The sequence below is a fragment of the Rhinoraja longicauda genome, chromosome 7 (assembly GCF_053455715.1).
Source record: "Rhinoraja longicauda isolate Sanriku21f chromosome 7, sRhiLon1.1, whole genome shotgun sequence".
NCBI classification, from domain to species: domain Eukaryota; kingdom Metazoa; phylum Chordata; class Chondrichthyes; order Rajiformes; family Arhynchobatidae; genus Rhinoraja; species Rhinoraja longicauda.
The window spans coordinates 47037802-47062879 of NC_135959.1; the positions used below are offsets into that span (position 1 = coordinate 47037802).

General features: G+C 40.5%; 1 protein-coding gene across 1 annotated transcript in view; it reads left to right on the top strand.

The window, feature by feature from the left end:
- The window catches only part of arhgap20 (Rho GTPase activating protein 20), an 87107-nt gene that overhangs the window by 39264 nt on the left and 22765 nt on the right, over positions 1-25078 (top strand). The window contains exons 6-10 of the mRNA XM_078403209.1: positions 1829-1913; positions 7223-7300; positions 8803-8869; positions 19936-20124; positions 24135-24313. Of these exons, the coding sequence (XP_078259335.1) occupies positions 1829-1913; positions 7223-7300; positions 8803-8869; positions 19936-20124; positions 24135-24313 (598 nt within the window). The remainder of the gene's footprint in view (positions 1-1828; positions 1914-7222; positions 7301-8802; positions 8870-19935; positions 20125-24134; positions 24314-25078) is intronic.

Below are 25078 nucleotides of genomic sequence, written 5' to 3' on the forward strand. Positions count from 1 at the left end.
GATTTTCAATACCTGTGATTTTATTTACATTTCAACTATAATGTGTGAAAGCAATAAAGATAAAATAGTCAAAATATTTTTTTAAATCAAACTCTTTAGAGGGAGATGGATGAGTTAATTTAATGCAGCATTCCCAAGGGACAAGATCAAATCAGGTTATAAAAAGCTGGCAGACATTTTGAATTGTGAGGAGGATACAGAGACCACAAATAGATATAGACAAGATAAGTGAAGGGACAATAACGTGTCACAGGGAAAGCTGAATTTATTCACTTTGGTTGAAAAATGAAAAGCAGATTATTTGTAAATGAAGAGAGCTGAAAAAAGTGCTGATGTTCAGAGGGACTTGGGTATCCTTATGCATGAAGCACTAAAACTTAAGAGGTATGATAAGCAATTAGGAAGGCAACCAATATCAGAGGAGGATATAAGTATAAGAGTAAGGACATCTTACTGTAATTATACAGGGTCCTGGTGAGACTGAATAAGTGACATTTCAGGTTGGGACCCTTCTTCCAGACAAGCTGCTTGACCCGCTGAGTTACTCCAGCACTTTGTGTCTTCTCTTAGGTTTAGGCTTATTACTGTCACATGTACCGAGGTAGAGTGAAAAGCTTTGATGTTGTCCAATCAGATCAGATAATACAGTACATAAATACAATCAAGTCAAACTCACAATAGTTCAAGCAAAGTTGAAAAACAATGGACAATGGAGGACCTGGCTTGGGGGACCACTATGAGGGAGGGGGGAAGAACAAAGAGGGACCTGGCGCAGGGGGGGAATTTGTAACTTTGTAAGTGTCCTTTATGGGTGACTATTTGCATACCTTGGGTATGCAAGCAAAAATTTCACTGTGAGTTGTCACATGTGACAATAAAGTATTCAATTCAGTTAAATTCAAAGATACAGAGTGCAGCATATAGTTTTCAGCATTGTCGTGCAACTGTTCGATAGATAACAAGATCTGACATTTCATATTAAAACATATTTAAAACACATTAAAACACAGGCAGGTGACTAGTGTATAGGAATGAACTGCAGATGCTGGTTTACACTGAAGATAGACACAAAAAGCTGGAGTAACTCAGTGGGTCAGGCAGCATCCCTGGAGAAAAGGAATAGGTGTAATTTTGATGGGTGAGGCAGCTTCTCTGGTGAACATGAATAGGTGATATTTTGAGTCGGGACCCTACATCCAGTCTGAAGAAGGCTCCCAACCCAAAATGTCACTTATCCATGGTCTCCAGAGATGCTGCCTGACCCGCTGAGTTACCCCAGCACTTTTGTCTCCTTTTTTATATAAACCAGCATCTGCAGTTCCTTGTTTCTACCCTCCCTTCCTTCATGTAGGTGTCCTGTTCATCTGGTCGAAATGACAATTTAATGAGGAGAACGTTCGGCAGGAGGTGGGATGGTGATGGAAAGTAACTCCCCATTATTTTAGCTGACAGATTTCCATCGTATGGGATATTAAAATTGGGCTTAAGTGACACTTTCAAAAAAATGAACATGATTATAGAGCTTAATTTGTGACTACAGTTCTGAATTCACATGATAGGTATTGGGAATGACAGTCCTTAAAATGAATTATTCATATAATGAGATTATTTTTGTAATTTTGTGTTATTTTAATACGTTCCTGAAATAAAAAATATATAATGGCATCTTATTTATTTAATTATTCATCAAACGTTAAACCACAGTGACTTTAAAAGAGTTTAATTCATTTAGTAAAATATGACATTTTAAGTTAATTACTTGTATAGTCTTGTAATTAATGAGTATCACTTGTGTCTTCTCCACTTTCCAACTGACCTAACACTCCAGCTGCATTAAAGAAGAGAAAGAGAAAGAACATCCAAAAACTATTCCTTTGAAGATTATTACCAGGAATGTGGCAAGCTGCGTATATGTAAGTAATGTGATTACAAAACAGAATCCATCCGTGATTTAATGTACTCACCTTTTCCAAATTATCATGTTATCTTTCATTGAAAATGGAACTGTACAGCACAGGAACACGCCCTTTGGCCCACAATGTCCACGCTGAACGGTGCCAATTTAAACTAATCTCTTCTGACTGCACATAAGGTCACAAGGAATAGGAGTAGAATTAGGCCATCAAGCCCAACAAGTTTACTCTGCCATTCAATCATGGCTGATCTTTCTCTCCCTGCTAACCCCATTCTTCTGCCTTCTCCCCATAACCTCTGACACCTGTACTAATCAAGAATCTATCTCTGCCTTAAAAATATCCACTGACCTGGCCTCCACAGCCTTCTGTGGCAAAGAATTCCACAGATTCACCACCCTCTGACTAAAGAAATTTATCCTCATCTCCTTCCTAAATGAACGTCCTTTAATTCTGAGGCTAAGACCTCTAGTCCTAGACTCTCCCACTAGTGGCAACATCCTCTCCACATCCACTTTATCCAAACCTTTCACTACTCTGGATGTTTCATTCTTTTAAACTTCAGCGAGTACAGGCCCGGTGCTGACAAACGCTCATCATAGGTTAACCTACTCATTCCTGGGATCATTCTTGTAAACCTTCTCTGGACCCTCTCCAGGGCAAGCACATCCTTCCTCAGATATGGTGGCCAAAATTGCAAACAATATTCCAAATGCGACCATACCAGCGCCAAGTAGAGCCTCAACATTACAACCCTGGTTTTGTGCGCAAGCCCGCTTGAAATAAATGCTAGCGTTGAGTTTGCTTTCTTTACTATCGATTCGACTTGCAGATTTCTTTTTGGAAATCCCGCACCAGCACTCCCAAGTCCCTTTGCACCTCCGATTTCTGGATTCTCACCCCATTTAGAAAATAGTCTATGCCTTTATTTCTTTTTCCAAAATGCATGACTCCACACTTTCTTACTCTATATTCCATCTACCACTTCTCTGCCTACTCTCCCAACCTGTCCAAGTCCTTCTGCAGAGTTCCTGCTTTCTCTACACTACCTGCCCCTCCACCTTTTTTTGTATCATCCGCAAACTTTGCCACAAAACCTTCAATCCCCTTGTCTAAATCATTAATATACAACGTGAAGAGTAGTGGCCCCAGCACCGACCCTTGCGAAACTCCACTAGTCACTGGCAGCCAACCAGAAAAAGCCCCCTTTATTGCTGCATGTTAGGCTGTCATCTCCTAAGGAATAGAAGTAGAATTGGGTGCCAGATGTTAGGCTATCATCTTCCTAAACAGCCTAACATGTGCACCTTATCAAAAGCTTTCTGAAAATCTAAGTAAACAACATCTACTGACTCTCCTTTGTCTGTCCTGCTATTTACTTCAAAGAATTCCAGCAAATTTGTCAAGCAAGACCTCCCCTTCACAAAGGCATGCTTAATTCCTAAGTACCCCGTAACCTCACCCTTTATAATGGTCTCTAAAATCTTACCAACCACCAAAGTCAGACTAACCAGCCTATAGTTCCCACTATTCTTCCTTGCTCCTTTTTTTGTGCAGCGGGGTAAAGTTGGCAATTTTCCAATCATCTGGGACCACTCCTGACTAGTGATTCCTGAAATATCACTATCATTCTTGAAATATTACTATCATATCTGAAATATCACTTCTTTCATATTCCTCCATTCCCTGCATATCCATCTACCTATCCAAAAGCCTCTTAAATGCCACTATAGTATCTGCCTCCAGCACCACCCCTGGAAGCGCATTCCAGACACCCACTACCACTGTGTAAAAAAACCTGCCTTGCACATGTCCTTCAAACTTTGCCCCTCTTATCTTAAAGCTGTGCCCGCTAGTCTTTGACATTTCCAACCGGGGAAAAAGGCTCCGACTGTTCCTTATTTATGCCAAACTTAAGTATTTCAAATATACTGAAATCATTTTTTTAAACTATTGAGCTATGTGTTATGTAGCAACGTAAACCTAACTGAGGGCTTTGCATTTTCTTTTCTTTGCATCACTCGATCATGTCAAGTTCACTTGTACTGTTTTTGAACATTTATCCTGTATCTGTATACTGTGTACACAAAAAAGCTTTTTACTGCACCTCGGTACACGCGACAATAAACTAAACTATCGCTAGCACTAACATAACAATGTTGAAGGTTTGAGTTATTATACAAATTGGGCCAAATCTAAGGGAACAAAAGAAAATACACCTTTTGGGATCAATTCCAATATCTTTTATCAATGAAATATCAACAATTGAACTTCCTGCAGGCATCACTTGGGAAATATTTATTTATCATTTAACTTAATCCCTTTGGCTAAATTCAGGTATTTATCCCTGTGCCTGCTCTTTACAGCCTTGTTCATAATGCACCAGGTTAAAGAATCACGCTTTGCTTGTTATATATTATTTTTGGCGATTTGTCCCCTAATTTAACAGCCGCATTAGTATATTAATTTACTTTCCACTGAGTAGAAGACTTGGGAAGACTTAGAAGAGTTGTTCCTGCCTAAAAACATGAAAAAGGAGAGGAAACGAAAGGGGACTGAACCGAATGGTATTGGGGCATGTGAGGTTTTAAACTAGTAGATGTAAAATTCTATTTGCCATTTAATATTTTAAAGTTGATAGTTTATTTCATAATACAAGGGAAACAAGGTAGTGGTGAATAAAGAGGGATTCATTATGACTAAAGTATGAATAAGATTACTTTATTAATATCTCAGTATTAATATTATTAAATAAATTGATGATCCCCGAAAGATAATGCAAGTTTTCTGAAATGTAAGAGTAAGGAGTTCCTCAAAAACATTTAATCAAATTAGAGTTATTTAGAATCCAATGTTCAAATTAACTTTGTATATGCATTGAAATAACTGTGCTCAATTGGTGCACTGTCCTGTTAGAGCTCAAATGCCATAAAACTTCAATTATATTAATGAAATGTTCTTTGATGTATTTTGGCAATGTTTTCATGCTAGCTAATATTTTTAAATTAGGCTCAAGTTCGGGAAGATGATCCCAAGGGTCAAATCTTTTGATTTACCAGATTTTGAAAATTTTCAGAATTTTCTTTTGATTTATACTCTGTTTTGATGTACAACAAATTTCCAACATCCAATAGCACAGCAAGTTTGAAAGGATGTTACAAATTTGGCACAATCTATTCACAAAATATCATGTATTTAATCTTATTTAAAGAATACAGAACATAGAACAGTCCAAAAGGAAATGGGCCCTTCGGACCACAATGTTTGTGCTGAACATGATGCCTAGCTGAAATGATCTCATCTGCCTGCACATGATCCATATCCTTCTATTCCCTGTATTTGCACGTATTTATTCAAAGGTTGCCAGGAAAAAAAGATGGCGCATAGTTGGAAGACGTTGGAGAGTAAACAGAGAGCATTAATCGAGAAAAACATGAGGGTCCAGCAATTGGTACTAGAGTTTCAGCTCCCAGTTCAGAGAGTTCAATGTTTTAGATGGTTGCAGAGAGGGAATTTCTAGATATTCAAAAGGAATAATTAATCTCATTGATTGGGCTACTTTTCAACGCCCTAGGATTACTTTCAGAATACAATTACAACCAACATTTGCAACCAAACAATTGTTTTAGAATTATTTCCAATAAGAAAAGAAAGTCATAAAAAGACCTTTATATTGGACATTACAAAACATGGAAGAGTACAGCACAGGAGCCTTTGGCCCATGATGTCTGTGCCGAATATGATGCCAAATTAAACTATTCCCTTCTTCCTGCATGTACTCCATATGCCTCCATTCCTTTTTATATCTAAAAACCTCAAATACCACTTTCATGTCTGCTTCTACCATTACTCCTGCCAGCGTGTTCCAGACACTCACCACTCTCTGAAACACTTGCCCCACACATCCCCTTTCAATTTTTCCTCTGTCAGCTTAAAGCTGTTCCCTTAAGTATTTGCAATTTTCATAATGGGGAAAAAGGTTGTGACTGCTTATCTTTGCCTCTCATAACTTGATAAACTTCTATCAGGCCTCCCCTCAGCTTCCAAAGTCCCGGAGACATCCTGAATGGACTGAGCTGCTGTGTCAACCATGATTTGAACGGCATTTGATGACAATAGCTTTGTCAAGTTCACATAAACGGAGAAAGAATGGATAGAGCCTCCAATTTCAGGTTCCTGGGCATCCACATCTCAGAAGATCTCCCGTGGTCAACCATCATGAACTCTGGTTAAGAAGGCACAACAGCGGCTTCACTTCCTAAGAACACTCAGGAAAGTCAACCTGCCACAACAGCTGCTAGTGTCCATTGAGAGTGTCCTGACACATGGGATCCTGGTGTGGTATGGCAACAGTTCTGCGGCTGACAAGAAGGCTCTGCAGAGAGCATCAACACAGCCCAGAAGATCACCAACACACATCTGCCTGCCCTGGAAGACATCTATAGCTCCCGTTGCCAGCGGAAGGCATCCCGCATCCTAAAGGACCACATCTCACCCCGCCCATCACTTGTTTGCCCTTCTGCCATCAGGAAAGGGCTACAGGTGCATCAAAGCGCACACCACAAGACTAACAAACAGTTTCTACCCTAAGGTCATCACCACACTGAACTCTGCACTGAAAGTACACCCCCCATAGACAATATTTATACTGTACAATACCTACCTCTGTGCAATACTGATATATTCATTTATAATATATATTTTTATAATACTATTCTGTGCAATATCTTAATCTCTGACAGGTGCAATATCTTATATTCTGATAAGGGTGCATACATAGGCATAATGTGTATGCGTGTGTGAATCTGTGTGTATGTGTCACAGTGTGTGCACGTGAGTGTATGAATAGTTTTTATTTTTCTCACTCTCTTACTGTCATTTTATTGTTATTTTTTATCTTGTACATTTGAGCTCTGCTCAGGCAGTGCGCCTGAATTGCGTTGTATGCACACACTACAATGACAATAAAGAAATTCAAATTCAAATTCATTTCCCTCGACATAAGCTGCCTGGCCCATTGGGCACTTTGTGGGTTTTTTTGCATAACAAAAGATGTGCTTTGTTCCAGCTGAAGGGTTTGGTGGGGAGATACCCTTGATGTGAGACACTCACTATAAAAGCAAGGTCACAGGCACCATTCTGAAACTGCTTTGTCAAATTCCCACAGAAGTCTGACTGGGGACATAAAAGACAATCTGAGCTGCGCATAAAAATAACTGCGAGTAAAGAGTTCACAGCCCTTTTATGGAAACATGAATGTCGATTTAAATTACATTTTTAATGAATTATTTTTGCCTATTTCTTTTCAGTCAAAGGTCTTAACAGTGAAGAACACAGACACAGCAAATGATGTCGTTGCCATGACACTTCAACAATTTGGCATCACAGTAAGTCCATGACCAATTGCATCTAGTCTTAGTTCAGATTCCTGAAATATATATATTTTTTTAACTTTATAGCCTAATGAATTCTTCAGCCTACTTATAGTTACTTTGCTCTTTGGAGCCTTCCAAATCTATAAGAGGTTTTCTAAAATAACATAAGGGTTCCATTATTTTAAATCAATCAAATGGCTCCATTTGACAATTGTATAACTTATGCTTCTAAATTCTAAAACCTTCATTAACCATGAATAATAAATCAAAATATATTCTAATTTTATTTTAGGAAATTTTGGATGTCAAATAGTTTTACATAATGTAAGACCTCTCATGTTATAAATTTATCCAGAAATGGTGTACAAGATTCATTTATTAAAGCCATTAAATTTCTGAGTAGTATATTAAATTGACAGTTAATTTTAACTTGATAAAACTACAATGAAGACCTTGGGCTGTTATTCACTTTTGCAGTAAAAGGCCAATGGCCCAAAGTGAAATATACCTAATTTATTAAATTCATTGTGCATGTATCAAAAACAATATATATCACTATTTTCACAGGGTTCCTGAGGTTTTCTAAGGAAAGATGGTCTGTTAAGTCAAGAAGTAAGGCATCAGCACAATCGTGACCTTGAATTGTAGTGTGACTCAGACCTCCTCTTTAATCTTACTCAACTTTTGTTCTTGTCGACTTCAATTGAAATGGGAATCAGGAGGGATGTATAATGGGTAGATAGCCTAGCATCTTCATTTTAGCTTGTCTTTCAAAGTGAAAATTATGGAACTGCTGTACTATGATGAACCTCAATGCGTTACAATGCTGAGATCTATATTCTGCACTCTGTAATCTCCCCTTTGCTCTACCAATTGTACTTGGTTCAATTATATTTATGTATGGTGTATCTGATCTCATATCATATCATATCATATCATATCATATATATATATACAGCCGGAAACAGGCCTTTTTGGCCCTCCAAGTCCGTGCCCCCCAGTGATCCCAGTACATTAACATTATCCTACACCCACTAGGGACAATTTTTACATTTACCCAGCCAATTAACCTACATACCTGTACGTCTTTGGAGTGTGGGAGGAAACCGAAGATCTCGGAGAAAACCCACGCAGGTCACGGGGAGAACGTACAAACTCCTTACAGTGCAGCACCCGTAGTCAGGATCGAACCTGAGTCTCCGGCGCTGCATTCGCTGTAAAGCAGCCACTCTACCGCTGCGCTACCGTGCCGCCCAGATCTGTTTGCATAGCATGCAAAACATTGCTTTTCACTGTACCTCAGTTCATGTGACGATAATCAACTTAAACCTATTATCCCCACTGTGTTTGTAGTATATCTTTTCCAGTAGTTTCAGTTTTTATTGTGTTTCATTGCATTGTGTCATTTGTTGCTGTATGGAAATATTGCTCTATTTACTCCATCTGCAAACTATCTTCATCCCAAATGTCCTTTTCAGAATTAGACATGAGAACTTTCTCTTTTTGCTTTATAGGGCAATCCTGAAGATTATCAACTTTGGGTCATCTCTGGCAAAGAAGATACTCCCTATCCTCTTATTGGTAAGTTTCAGAATATAACCCTTTAGTGCTTTAGTAATTTATATGTCGTAAATATCATGCTGCGACAACTTAGAAAAGTGGACATTAGATAATAAATATATCTAATTCTGTGGGCCTCAGTGACATTTTGCGTATTTCTAAAGGCCAATAATATTCACTTAATATTACCATTGTATCTTATTGCTATTTTCTATACATTTATTTATGCATTTTAGGCATGTAATATACACGATAAGATTGAAACAATCCAAATTCATGTTACGTAATTAACCCAGAATTCAAATTCTGAAGTGTTATAACTCAAGATGTTTTGAAAACTTAGCCTGGAAAATGGGATAATTTCCACTGAGGATGTATGTTTCTAGGGAAGTATTCTATTATCAAGTAGTTAACAATTAAGTAACATATAATGAAATTCTGAGTGAACCTATATCCTGCTAAAGGGCATAGCTTTCCGTGAAACGGGCAAAGTGGCGTAGCGGTAGAGTTGCTGCCTTACATTGCCAGAGACCCAGGTTCGAGCCTGACTACAGGTGCTGTCTGTACGGAGTTTGTACATTTTCCCTGTGACCGCGTGGGTTTTTAATTTTCATTCCATAACCACAACACCAGTAAACTAATAACAATAGGTCAAGTTCTACAAATAAGCTTGGCTTTTGTCAATTGAAATTTCTGCATTGTTGTCCCTTTGTTATGTTGCAGGACATTTGACAATGTTTCAACTTATATGGAAATGGTAACGGGGCTGGGAATGTGGGGAAGGTAGACATGGAGTATGGATATGTGTGTGGTAAGGAGATGGGACTTTAGTGTAATATGTTGCTGTACCCAACCTGTTAAATTCATAGGAAAGTGGACTTGTAGTTTAGTTTTAGTTAGTTTAGATATACAGCGCAGATACAGGCCCTTCAGCCCACCGAGTCTGCTTCGACCAGCAATCCCCGCACACTAACTATCTTACACACACTAGGGATAATTTACAGTTCTACCAAGCCAATTAACTTACAAACCTGGATGTCTTTGGAGTGTGGGAGGAAACTGGAGCTCCCAGAGAAAATCCATGCAGATCACAGGTAGAACGTACAAACTTTGTAGAGTCAGAACCCGTTGTCAGGATCAAACCCGTTCTCCGGTGCTATAAGGCAGCAACTCAACCGCTGCACCACCGTGCATATAGTAAGAAGTAGAGTAAGATTCAAAAGGAAGAAATCTCAGCATTATGCTTCAGGTAGAGAAAATTATTTTAGCCTGTTTGCACATTTGACCTTTAGAGATATCCCATTCAGTTTAGTTTGACAGCAATAATTGCCTGGAACATCTGATGAGCATCAATCTGCTTGAAGTCAGATTTAATATGAAAGCAAAGCTCACATTCGAGGTCAGTCAAACCTAATAAAGATAAGGGAAGGATTTGGCCTAAACTGGAATTTTAAATCTGTTTGTTTAGTTATCCCAGCCAAATTGTATGAAAATAAAACAAAATATGAATATTCAAGATATAAAAGTGCATTTTTGATGTTTTGTAGTAGTTACAGAAATAACTGTAGAACTGTAGGGTGGCACAGCAGTAGAGTTGCTGCTTTACAGAGCCAGAGACCCAGGTTCGATCCTGACTACGGGTGTTGTCTGTACGGAGTTTGTGCGTTCTCCCTGTGACCGTGCGGGTTTTCTCCGGGTGCTCCCACATTCCAAAGATGTGCAGATTTGTAGGTTAGTTGGCTCTAAATTGTCCCTAGCGTGCAAGAAAGAACTAGTGTACAGGTGATCGTGGTCGGTGCAGACTTGGTGGGCCGAAGGGAATATTTCCACGATGTATTTCTAAACTAAACTAAGAACATGGAAGAAAAGATTGGTATCTAGTCTGTATAAGAAGTGAGAAATATTGTTATATAGGGCGGCACGGTAGCGCAGCGGTAGAGTTGCTGCTTTACAGCGAATGCAGCGCCGAGACACAGGTTCGATCCTGACTACGGGTGCTGCACTGTAAGGAGTTTGTACGTTCTCCCCGTGACCTGCGTGGGTTTTCTCCGAGATCTTCGGTTTCCTCCCACACTCCAAAGACGTACAGGTATGTAGGATAATTGGCTGGGTAAATGTAAAAATTGTCCCTAGTGGGGTGTAGGATAGTGTTAATGTACGGGGATCACTGGGCGGCACGGACTTGGAGGGCCGAAAAGGCATGTTTCCGGCTGTAGATATATGATATGATATCCCCAAAGTCTCAATATAGAATAAGCTGATTGTGCAGTGTAAACCATGGGATCTATGTATAGAAGAAAATTATTCCACAGAACCCACAAAATGTTTATTGCAGGCCTTAAACTTGTAGAATGTCTGTTGAATGAGAAATGAAACAAACAGATTTTACAACCTCTGGAGAAAAAGGATGGGTGACATTTCGGGTTGGAACCACTCTGAAGAAGGGTCCCGACCCGAAACGTCACCCGACCTGAAAGTCACCCATTCTTTTTCTCCAGAGATGCTGCCTGACCTGCTGAGTTACTCCAGCATTTTGTGAATAAATCATCATATCATAATCGTAAGTTATTAGCCAAGTATGTTTTGCAACATACAAGGAATTTGGTTTGCCAAGCAGTCATAACAAAAAAGCCACAAGACACTACATAAAAATTGACATAACCATCCACCACAGTGGCTCCTCCACATTCCCCACTGGGATGGAAGGCAATAAAGTCTTATCTTCTTTCCTCCTTTCCTCCCGTGGTTGGGGGAGTCGAACCATCCGCAGCCGAGATCGAGCTCCCACATCGGGGCGGTCGAAACTCCCGCATCGGGACGGTTGAATCTCCTGTGGCTTGGAGTACCCGAAATCGGTCCCTAATCAGGGACCGCGAGCTCCACGGTGTTAAAGTGCGCAGCTCCCGCAGGTTGGATCACCAAAGGCTGACCCCTGGCAAAGGGATTGCCCGCTTCAAGATGTTAAAGTCTGCAGGCTCCGCAGTTTTGGAGCTCTAGAAGTCCCAAACAAGAGGCTGCCAACTCCGCAGTGTTAGGCCGCAGTGCAGGCGGAGATACGATACGGAAAAAGTCGCATCTCCGTTGAGGTAAGAGATAACAAAAATTCCCCCCACCACCCCCCACAAATACAAAAACTAAAGATAAGCTAAAACATACATTTTACAACAAACTAAAAACACAAAGAAGGAAAAGAAGAAGACAGACCGTTGGCGAGGCAGCCATCGTGTGGCGCCCTATTGTAATTATACATGGAACGATTTAAACTGTGAAAACTTTAGGCAGATCTTAAATGGATGTGTTTGTATAGTACTCAAAAGACCACAGCTTGACTTTGTTTTAAAAACTCCAGAAAATGACATTTGAGCTGTAACTTGAATATATCCTTTTCATGACAAAAAAAACAGAATTACTCATCAATCGGCTGTTGTGGATTGTAAGACTGGCATAAACAGTTGAAAGAGGCATCAGAATAATATAACAATTAAGTGAGATTTTTAATTCCCCAAGTATTAGGACTTTGAATGTTCCCAAAGTCCCATTACTCTCATTTTGAATTTTTGGGGATTTTGTACGAACAGTTCTGGGTGTTTAAACATGCACAGCATAACAACATGAAGCAGGAGATATCATGGACAGGTGAACTGCCAGAGAAAGTAAATGAGTCAGGTATAACAACAACATTTAAAAGACATTTGGACAGATACATAGATAGGAAAGGTTTAGAGGGATATGAGCCAAATGCTGGCAAATGGGACAAACTTAGATGGAGCATCATGGTCAACATGTACGAATTGGGCCGAAGGGCCTATTTCTATGCTGTTTAACCATGATTGTGAGAGGGCAGAAGATGTTATAAACAGGCAATTTGTTCCAACTAGCTTTCAGCTCCTAATTCACTTTCCCAACATATAATCTTATTACAAACCTAGCCAGTTACCTTTCAAACCATTTATGCTACTTATTTCACTTTCTGAACATAAAATCTTGTTACAAACATAGCCAGTTATCTTTCAACTGATCTATGCTACTTATTTAATGGTCTGCCCATACCAAATTCCTTCTTAAGATTGTACTTTGATATGGGGGTCCATCTGGCAACGAACAAAGCACTCGTAGGCTCATTAAGATCAAATCCAGCATATTATGGAAGACTAAACATAGACTGAAGATCCAAACCAGTTTAAAGGAAGAGGACAACATAAAATTAGTGTGAACGGGTGATGGTTGGCGTGGACTTGGTGGGCATATTGGCTTATTCCATGTGGTATCTCAAACTAAAATAAACTAAACCATTCTCCCAAAAGGACACAAAGTGCTGGAGTAACTCAGCTGATCTGTCAGCATCTCTGGAGAACATGGATTCAGGACCCTTCTTCAGACTGATTGTCATGGGGAGAGAAAGCTGGAAGAGAGGTAGGGGTGGGATAAAGCACGGCAAATGATAGCTGGATATAGTGAGGGGGTTTATTGACAGGTGGGTGGACAAAGGTCAGAAATGAAAAGGAGACAAAAGGGTGTGAGATAAGGGGAGAAAAGGCAAGAAATGTGAGTCCACAGGAAGGGAAGGTGGAAGGCTTAGAAAGTATTGATGAGAATCTTAAAATTGATCAACATCCTACCTGGGAGTCAAAGTAGATCAGTTTGTACATGGGTGATGGCTGAACGAAGCCTAAGAAAATAACTGCAGATGCTGGTACAAATCGAAGGTATTTATTCACAAAATGCTAGAGTAACTCAGCAGGTCAGGCAGCATCTCTGGAGAGAAGGAATGGGTGACGTTTCGGGTCGGTGTATGTTAGGGCAGCAGAATCTTGGATGGCATCAAATTGGTGGCAAGATCAAGAAAGCCGAGTATACACAATATTTTGGCAGCAAGCAAGAGAATTAAAGTGACCCATGATCTTTAGAGGAGGGTTTGGATGTTGATGAAAAATCACATCTCATAAAAAAAATCGTAAAATGTCCAAATCACATCCAGATGTTATGTCAGATATATCAGAAAATAATTGAATGTTGGAAATGTAAACTTAATAAACAGTGCCAAAGTAATAAGAGAAACTTCATATTCCAGAAGATGAAACAGATACAAGAAAAGGATTTTGTCAGAATAGAACACAAAAAAGGAAAGCTCTTCACTTTCCCCGTCCCCTTCCACCCATGTCCCTCAATCTGGCTTTCCATTTCACTGCTTTTCTCTCCTTGTCTGTGCCCTTTAGTCCCCTTTCATCTCTAGCCTTTGTCCACCCATCTGCCTGTACCCACTCCCTCCACCTATCACTTGCCAGGCTTTGTCCCTGGTTTCCAGCTTTCTCTCTCCCCCCCCCCCCCCTTTACGTCAGATTGAAGAAGGGTTCCAAGTCAAAATGTCAAAATATCCATGTGCTGCATAGATGTTGCTGGCCTATTGTGTTACTGCAGCACTTTGTGTTCAACAAAAGCTCCACACAGTTAAGTCTGATATCTTTGAACGATAGAAAGATAATTGTACTAAGTTATGGACCATAGTTGAGGAAAAAAAATAATGTTACTTACAGGAATTATAGATCACCGCAAATCATTCATTAGAAAATCTAATGCTTTAAATCAGGTGAGGGAACGGTTCAATTCACCTCTACTCCATTAAGGACATTGGACTTTGTTTATGGAATGGGTGTACTACAATATTAAGTACTACATTCTGCATTCTGTAACTTCCCCTTTGTTCTATCTATTGTTATTGAGTTTGACTTGATGTATGATATATCTGATCTCATAGATGGATCATGAGACAGCATGGAAACAGGCCCTTCGGCCCAACTTGCCCACGCTGACCACCATGCCCTATCTCACTAGTCTCACCTGCCTGCATTTGGCCCATATCCCTCTGAATCTATCCTATCTATGTACCTGTCTGAATGTCTCTTAAATGTTGCGATTGTATCTGTCTCAACTGCCTCCCCCGGCAGCTCGTTCCATACGCCCACCATTCTTTGTGTAAAAAGGTTACCCCTCAGGTTCCTAAAAAATCTTTCGCCCCTCACCTTAAACCTACATCCTCTAGTTCTCAACCTCTTGGTCGAGATCTGTTGGATAGCATGCAAACACATTTCTCTGTTTTAAATTCCATCAACCATTCCTCAGCCCACCTGGCCAACTAATCAAGACCCTGCTGCGATATTTGATAGCCATCTTCACTATCTGCAATACCACCCACTTTAGTATCATCTGCAAACTTGCTAGCCTTGCCATGCACATGCTCACCCAAATCATTGATATAAATGACAAACAGTAAGGGTCCTTCTGCTGAAGTAATACTTAGTATAGACTGGAGCGACTAGGCTTGCATACACTGGAATTTAGAAGAATGAGAGGGGATCTTATAGAAACATATAAGATTATTAAGGGATTGGACACGCTAGAGGCAGGAAACATGTTCCCAATGTTGGGGGAGTCCAGAACCAGGAGCCACAGTTTAAGAATAAGGGGTAGGCCATTTAGAACGGAGATGAGGAAAACCCTTTTCACTCAGAGAGTTGTAAATCTGTGGAATTCTCTGCCTCAGAAGGCAGTGGAGGCCAATTCTCTGGATGTTTTCAAGAGAGCTAGATAGAGCTCTTAATGATAGCAGAGTCAGGGGGTATGGGGAGAAGGCAGGAACGGGGTACTGATTGTGAATGATCAGCCATGATCACATTGAATGGCGGTGCTGGCGTGAAGGGCCGAATGGCCTACTCCTACACCTATTGTCTATAGGTCCAACATATAAGGAGCACAGATAATCAACAAGATTTTGCCCTGATTGAACTAAAAGCAAAGAGTGAGCATTGATGTGAAGATGAGGCAATTCCGTATCTCATCAGCAATTATTTTTGGCAAAAGGTTATGGAGCAATGAATGGAGCATGTTTTCCCATCTAAAAATCAGAATCCATTATTGCAGTGTATTAACGAAATACACCAGGAACAAAACAAGTTTTTAAAAGCAACTTGCCTCATAGAAACCCAGGTTCTATCCTGACCTCGGGTGTTGTCTGGTTAGGTTTATTATTGTCACATGTGCCAAGGTACAGTGAAAAGCTTTGTCTTGCATGCTATCCAATCAAATCACATATACCATAGACACAATCATAGAGGCAATAAATTATATCATAGATACAATTGAGTCAAATTCCAGTGCTATAGATAGAGCAATGGGGAAGGAGAAAGGGCAATAGATAGAGCAAAGGGGAAGATACAGAGTACAGAGTATAGTTCTCAGAATTGTAGCCAGCATTGGAACGCATCCATTCCATAGACAAAGTCCAATGTCCTCAAAGGGCAGAGGTGAATCAACATCCAGACAGAGTGGTTCCCTAACTAAGTTGTGATGCAACCTGACAAGTTGTGTGGAGTTTGCTGTGTGGAGTTTGTATGTTTTTCCTGTGACCGCGTGGAATTCCTCTTAAGTGTTCCGGTTTCCTTCCACATCCCAAAGACATGCTGGTTTGTAGGTTAATAGGGCAGTACCCTAGCTTCTGAAAGGACCATCAGAAGCATGATAACAGAGGGGAAGAAGCTGTTCCGATATCTGGTGGAGCGAGCTTTCAGGCTTCTGTACCTCCTAACGGATGGGGGTAGGGAGAAGAACGAATGACTGGGGTGGGACAAGTCTTTGATTATGTTGGCTGCTTTGTAAATGGAGTGAATGGTGAAGTCTGGTCTGTGAGATGGATTGGGTTAAATTTACAACTCTGCAATTTCTTGCAGTCTTGGACAGAGCTGTTCCCAAACTGAGCTGTGAAGCAAACCAACAGGTTGTGTGGAGTTTGTACGTTTTTTCCTGTGACCGCATGGAATTCCTCCAAGTGTTCCGGTTTCCTCCCACATGCTGGTCTGTAGGTTAATTGTAAATTTCCCCCAGGTATGCAGGGAGAGGATGTGAAAGCAGAATAACTGAACTAGTATGAATGGCTGATCAATGGTCGGCATGGACTCGGTGGGTCGAAGATCCTGTTTCCATGCAGTATCTTTCAATCAATCAATCAATCAATCAATCAATCAATCAATCAATCAATCAATCAATTCAATCAACCAATAAGACTCTTACAGTTATTGCATGTGAACATGGTTATTTTGATTATTGTATACCATAAATTTAAAACATTGGATTTTGAATAGGCATGCAACTACATGTTGTTTGGGCATGGAAAGTATTAAAACCATTTTTGGAGATTGTGTTTGGTTAGAGAATTCCAAAGAGTAAAAATCCTCGGAATAAATAAATATAAATATAAAAACTGGAAGGCATTCAAAGTTTCTATTGTAGCTCTCACTTGATCCCAGATACTAAATGGTCTCTGGATGATTAGAAACATAGAAACATAGAAAATAGGTGCAGGAGTAGGCCATTCGGCCCTTCAAGCCAGCACCACCATTCAATATTATCATGGCTGATCATCCAAAATCAGTACCCCGTTCCTGCTTTTCCCCATATCCCTTGATTCTGCTAGCTCTAAGAGCTAAATCTAACCCTCTCTTGAAATCCAATCGGCCTCCACTGCCCTCTGTGGCAGAGAATTCCACAGATTCACAACTCTCTGGGTGAAAAAGGTTTTCCTCATCTCAGTCCTAAATGGCCTACCCCTTATTCTTAAATTGTGATCTCTGATTCTAGATTCCCCCAACATGGGGAACATTTTTCCTGCATCTAGCCTGTACAATCCCTTAAGAATCTTATATGTTTCTATAAGATCCCCTCTCATCCTTCTAAATTCCAGTGAATTCTCAGTAAAGCTCTCAACAGACTTTGTTCCAGGAGACAAAGTCTTCTATATTCACACCTGGTGCTGATGGTATGCAGCTGGTCAGTGTAATGCTGTACGGGGTTAAGAAATCTATAGCAGTTAAATTAATAGAATGGGCAGATCTCAATATTAACATTGCAGAGAAAGCAATCAAGAAACAAACTCAGAACTCACTGATGGATTTACTTTATAGAAGAATCAGAATAACCAGAGATGATATCAACCTCTGGACATAGAAACGTAGAAACATAGAAAATAGGTGCAGGAGGAGGCCATTTGGCCCTTTGAGCCAGCACGGCCATTCATTGTGATCATGGCTGATCATCCACAATCAGTAACCTGTGCCTGCCTTCTCCCCATATCCCTTGATTCCACTAGCCCCCAAGAGCTCTATCTATTAAATTCATCCAGTGAATTGGCCTCCACTGCTTTCTGTGGCAGAGAATTCCACAAATTCACAACTCTCTGGGTGAAAAAAATTCTCACCTCAGTTTTAAATGGCCTCCCCTTTATTCTTAGACTATGGCCCCTGGTTCTGGACTCCCCCAACATTGGGAAATTTTTCCTGCATCTAGCTTGTCCAGTCCTTTTATAATTTTATACATCTCTATAAGATCCCCTTTCATCCTTCTAAATTCCAGTGAATACAAGCCCAGTCTTTCCAATCTTTCCTCATATGACAGTCCCGCCATCCCAAGGATTAACCTTATGAACCTACACTGCACTGCCTCAATAGCAAGGATGTCCTTCCTCAAATTAGACCAAAACTGCACACAATACTCCAGATGTGGTCTCACCAGGGCCCTATACAACTGCAGAAGGACCTCTTTGCTCCTATACTCAAATCTTCTCGTTATGAAGGCCAATGTGCCATTAGCTTTCTTCACTGCCTGCTGTATCTGCAGGCTTACTTTCAGTGACTGGTGTGCAAGGACACCCAGGTCTTGTTGCACTTCCCCTTTACCGAATCTGACACCATTGAGATAATAATCTGCCTCCTTGTTTTTGCCGCCAAAGTGGATAACCTCACATTTATCTACATTATACTGCATCTGCCATACATCTGCCCACTCACTCAACCTGTCCAAGTCACCCTGCAACCTCCTAACATCCTCTTTGCAGTTCACACTGCCACCTAGCTTTGTGTCATCTGCAAACTTGCTTGTGTTACTTCTAATTCCATCATCCAAATCATTAATGTATATTGTAAATAGTTGCGGCCCCAGCACCGAGCCTTGCCGCACTCCACTCGCCACTGCCTGCCATTCTGAAAAGGATCCATTTATTCCTACTCTTTGCTTCCTGTCTGTCAACCAATTCTCTATCCATGTCAATACCCTACCCCCAATACCATGTGCTCTAATTTTGCTCACCAATCTCCCATGTGGGACCTTATCAAAGGCTTTCTGAAAGTCTAGATACACTACATCCACTGGCTCTCCTTCATCCATTTTACTTGCCACATCCTCAAAAGATTCCAGAAGATTAGTCGAGCAGGATTTCCCTTTCATAAATCCATGCTGACTTGGAGCAATCCTTTTACTGCTATCCAAATGCGCCGTTATTACCTCTTAAATAATTGACTCCAGCATCTTCCTCACCACCGATGTCAGGCTAACTGGTCTATAATTCCCCGTTTTCTCTCTCACCCCTTGCTTAAAAAGTGGGATAACATTAGCTACCCTCCAATCCACAGGAACTAATCCTGAATCTATTGAACATTGGAAAATGATCACCAATGCGTCCATGATTTCTAGAGCCACCTCCTTGAGTACCGTGGATGCAGACCATCAGGCCCTGGGGATTTATCAGCCTTCAGTCCCATCAGTCCACCCAATACTATTTCTCGCCTCATGCAATTTTCTTTCAGTTCCTCTGTCCTCTCTAGAACATCTGGCAGATTGTTTGTGTCTTCCTTAGTGAAGACAGATCCGAAGTACCTGTTCAACTCTTCTGCCATTTCCTTGTTACCCATTATAATTTCACCCATTTCTGCCTTCAAGGGACCCACATTTGTCTTTATTAATCTTTTTCTCTTAACATACCTAAAGAAGCTTTTACTGTCCTTATAAGTTAAATTATTTTTTTTACCTTCTATTTAAGATTGTTTTCCTCAAGGACTCCATTTCCTAATTCTATCTTAATTATATCAAAAATGAAAGGCAAAGCACAAAAGTATTGCAGTTTTTAAAATGACATGGGATGTGACACAGGCACTTGAAACAATTTCACAGGTTGTCATAATAATCAAAACATAATTGAAATCTAAAATATGAAAGTGGATAAGGAATGGAATTTAAGATCACTTGTCCTTGATTTCTCACAGGTCATGAATATCCTTTCAGCATTAAAATGAGTTACATTCAAGGTGCAAGTGGACGGACACAAGGGATCAAGGACTCAATCTATCCTCCAGATTTCCAGGCGCCGTTCGTTGTGGAGCAGCTACCAGTTGAGATGCAGTGCCAATTCATCTTGAAGCCAAGTCACCTGGCATCGTTTCAGCAGATGGCTGGTTAGTACTCCTCATACTTGGTGGTTAATCAACTCAACATGTGGTTACTTGTTTATTATTTACTTAGTTTATAGAACTGTAACGGTACAAGCAGGATTTGAGGATTCAATAATACACAAAGTGCTGGAGTAACTCAGCGGGTCAGGCAGCATCTCTGGAGAAGGTGGACAGGTGACGTTTTGTCATGACCCTTCTTCAGACTGAAAGGAGGAGAACTTCTTCAAAGTAGGCATACCTTGAGGAGATTTGGCATTGGAGCAGTCAAAATGTAGAAACAAGGAACTGCAGATGCTCGTTTACACAAAAGATCTGAAGAAGGGTCCTCGCCTATCCATGTTCTCCAGAGATTCTGCCTGACCTGCTGAGTTACTCCAGCAATTTGTATCCTTTTGAGGATTCAATCATTGATGGAGAAAGAATACTTCTAGGTTACAAACTAAGTTTATTAAAGTATAATCAAATACAGTAAAAGGATTAATTAAGTTACAAGTCTAACACCCCATTCTCGTTGGCTCTTTATTTATGGTGGCTGGTAGCAACGAGTCTCACAGGCCTCTGTCCATCAGGGAACTTCTGCTTGCCACGGCTGGTGTGAAGAACTCGAGGGTCCTGGAACCATTCCAGAACTCGGTCCCAGGTGAAGTTCAGTGAGCTCACTCACGACATGCACTGACATACTTATATAGATCATAGAGTCATACAGCATGGAACAGGCCCTTCAGCCCAACCTGCCCACACTGGCCAATGTCCCAGCCTCACCTGCCTGTGTTGGTCCCATACCTCTTTTAACCTGTCCTATCCATGTGCCTGTCTAATTGTTTCTTAAACATTGCGATAGTCCCTGCATCAACTACATTCTCTGGCAGCTCGTTCCATACACCCACCACCCTTTGTGTGAAAAAGTTACCCCTCAGATTCCTTTTAAATCTTTTCCCTTTCATCTTAAATCAGTCTGAAGAAGGGTCTCGACCTGAAAATTCACCCATTCCTTCTCTCCAGAGATGCTGCCTGTCCCGCTGTGTTACTCTAGCTTTTTGTGTCTATCTTCACCTTAAACCTATGTACTCTGGTCCTCCATTTCCCTACCATCAGGCTTCTGAACTCATAAACACATTTCAAATCATATATGTTGATTATTTTTAATATTGTCTTTTTACCTATTTTTAATATTGTCTTTTTACCTTACTAATGTAATTTTAAAAATCTTATTTATCCTTGGAATATTACTGCTGAGGTGACCCGTTGTCTTGTCAAATACATTTCATTGTACCGTTGACCTTGTGCCAACCTACATAAGACAAATAAAATGTATTATTATTATTATTATTATAGTCAGTGGCATGGAATACTTTCTTCCGATAAAGTCACTTTATTCCTCTAAACCTTTCCTAACCATTTACCTGGCCAAATGTCTCTTAAATGTCTGGCCAAATGTCTTTTAAATAAACTGACGAAACCCAGGATTGCGCCAGGGATCCTTGGATCATCAGTCTAACGCTTTGCCAACTGAGCTATTAGTTGTTTGTTATCCCACTTTCGCATCTACTCTACACATGAGGGGCAATTTGCAGAGGCCTACTAATCTACAAACCCATACGTCTTTAGGTTGTGGGAGGAAACCAGAACACCTGGAGGAAGCCCATGCAGTCACAGGGAGAACCTGCAAACTTCGCAATGTGAATCAGCAGCAATACCAGCTGCGCCATTGTGCTGCCCCATTGGGTGCAGCTGTATTGATGGTTGCAGTGTAATTGTCCTTTAAAAGCCTGTCGGCTGTTGGATATTTCCCAGAGTCACACAGCTAAGTATGCTTTTAAAGTGCGGAAATATGAAATGAAAAATTAATGGGATTACCAGTTTCCAGATTCTCTTCTGAGCTTTGGAGAATGCACAGAAGTGTTTTGAAAGTAAATGTTTAAAGATTCAAAGAAAAAAGGGTCCCAAATTCAACCTTTGGCAAATCTGTTAAAGTTCATCTTGTGCTATGGATCTGCCTTGTTTGATGAGGTCATCCTTTTACTACCAGCATCAAGTTGGAAGGCTAAAATTTGGATTTGTTTAAATTTAGCTCTTGATTTTTTTTCCCACATAGATGAATAATTTTGTTGATCCTTCAATAAAATAGATCACATGGTTTGTAATTTGATCTTAAAGATGAACGTCAACCATTCTGTGTGAATGGAACTCCTCTGATACTGACACTGCAGTCAAAATGTGCAGCTTAGGTGAGAGATACAGCGTGAAAATAGGCCCTTCGGCCCACCAGGTCCATGCCAACCATTGATCATCCGCACACTAGTTCCACGCCGACCATTGATCATCCGCTCACTAGTTCCATGTTAACCCACTTTCGCAACCTACACACAAGGGGCTATTAACCTACAAATCTGCATGTCTTAGGAACGTGGGAGGAAACCAGGACACCCGGTGAAAACTCACGTGGTCATAAGGAGAATGTACAAACTCCACACAGGTAGTCGAGGTATCATTTCATTGCCTGCTTGGTCAGCTTAATCTAAGTATTGATTTAATACTTCTAGCAGATAGAAAAGCTTACCCACGTCATCAGGCAGCTCAACAACTTTCTGGAAAATGTAGAAGCAAGGTGCTGCAGGTGCTGGTTGACAAAATGCTGGAGTAACTCAGTTGATCAGCTCAGTTTAGAGATACAGCATGGAAACAGGCCCTTCGGCCCACCAAATCCACGTCGACCATCTATCACCCGTTCACACTAGCTCTGTGTTTCTCAGGTCAGGATTGAACCCGAGTCTCTGGCACTGCGAGGCAGCAGCTCTACCAACTGTGCCACTGTACTGCTCAAAGGTGGCATCTATGGAGGACATGGACGGGCGATGTTTCAGGACGGGACCCTTCTTCAGGCTGATTGCAGTTGGGGGGAGAAAGCTGGAAAAGAGATGGGGATGGGAAAAAGTCTGGCAAGTGATAGATGGATACAGATGAGAGGGGTTTCTGATTAGCAGATGGTTGGACAAAGGCTAGAGATGAAAAGGCAAAGGCTGATATAAGGAGAGAAGAGGAGTGAAATGTGAAGCCAGGCAAAAGGATATAGGAAGAAGGGCTGGTGGGGAAGGGGAAAGGGGGAGATATGGGGCTGGATTGTGGGAGAAATGGTGCACAACCAGGTGGGCCACAGGAACACAGGGTTAATAAAGGTGGGGGGGGGGGGGTGTTTGTTGGTTAGTTACCTAAAATTATAGAATTCAATGTTCATACTGTTGGGTTGCAAGCCACCCAATGGGGAATATGAGGCCCTGTTCTTCCAGTTTGCATGTGGCCTCACTCTGACAGTGGAGGAGGCCCAGGACAGAATGGGAATGGGAAGGGGAGTTAAAATATTTTTTTCCATTGCTACTGCTCTCCAGATAGTGTGAAGATGAAGCAGCGGGAAATCATTTCCTTGGGGCAATCCTATCGCTATTTCGGAAGATACTTTATTCTACCATATAATTTTCATGGCAGCAATTGATGCATGATATGTAATATGCATAAGAGTAACTCATCTGATTCAACGTTTCAAAGAGGTGCTCAGATGAAGGGATTAAATGCAGTTTGTTTTAATGTCTGATTTGCATTCACCAAATAGAAACTTACTTATATCAGGTCCGTAAAATATACATGAATTACCCTTTGAAGATCATAATTCTGGATAAAAAATGTTTAATTGCTTTGCATTCATAATGTTTTCTGCACTGCTTCAATAGATATCAACTAAAAGTACTTTCAGAAATAGAAATCTTTGGCACCAAGGCAGCTGTATTGCTTAATAACGGTGTTTGTTCTTTGTGGAATTTGTCACTTTATTATTGAAATCATAGTTGAAAATAAAACATTTCTTTGCAAATCTGCCAATGATAGCACCTAGCCATGACGATGTTAATAATTATGCAATTTTTAAGTAACCATAGCAACTTTTACAAGCAAATGTGAGAATATGATTTGCAGATGATCGTTTCAAGGGGCCTCTTTTACCTCCTTTATTTTTTCCATAGATCCAAGTCAAAAGCAATGCAAAAGGAAAAGATCAATAATGAACTGGGCTTTCTGGCGTGGTCCTGCAACTCATTTAGACAGCTTGCCCCTATCCCCTACTTCCATAACACCAGGAAGACTCTTTGGCCTTCCACTGTCAACCATCTGTGAGAATGACAATTTCCCAAAGCCTATCATGGTAAGTGACAACTGGTTATATAAGGAGCAGAGAGGATAATTTATAACCATTGACTATTGACATTTGTAACTGTATTGTGTTACATGTTAGGAAGAAAGTAGTTTTTAAGAGTTTTGTTTTGATCATTAATGAGATGAACTCGTGAAAGATTGATTAAATAAAATCTCAATTAAATTTGAACAATGTTGGGTGTTTTTGCTTTGTTTTTAGTCAATGAAAAGAAATTCCCTGCTGGGTTTTATTGATAGTATGCATTCTTTATTATTATGATTAGGTAGACAGAACCTTTTCCCCAAGGTGGAAATGTCAAACACGAGAGGACAATGCTTTGTGGTAAGAGGGTTAAAGTTTAAAGGAGATGGGCAGGACAAGTTTTCTACACAGATGGTGAAGGGTGTTGGAATACACTGCCAGGGGTGGTGGTGGAGGCAGATATAATAGTGGCACGCAAGAGGCTTTTAGATAAGCATATGCTGGGAATGGAGGGATATGGATCATGTGCCGACAGATGAGGTTATTTTGTCTTGCCATCATGTTTGGCCTGGACAATGTGGGCCAAAGGGTCTGTTCCTGTTCTGTACTGTTCTACAGTATGTTCTGCATTCTAATTGGCTAGATAAGTTTTGTCATAAAGAACGAGACAAAGTGATGGAAATGGGATTTTAATTTCCCTGTTTCCGTGGATGTGATTGCAACATCTTGTGTGCAATTATTTCATTGAAATCCACCCACTGCTTCTGCTTCTCCTGCCCCAACCCCATCACC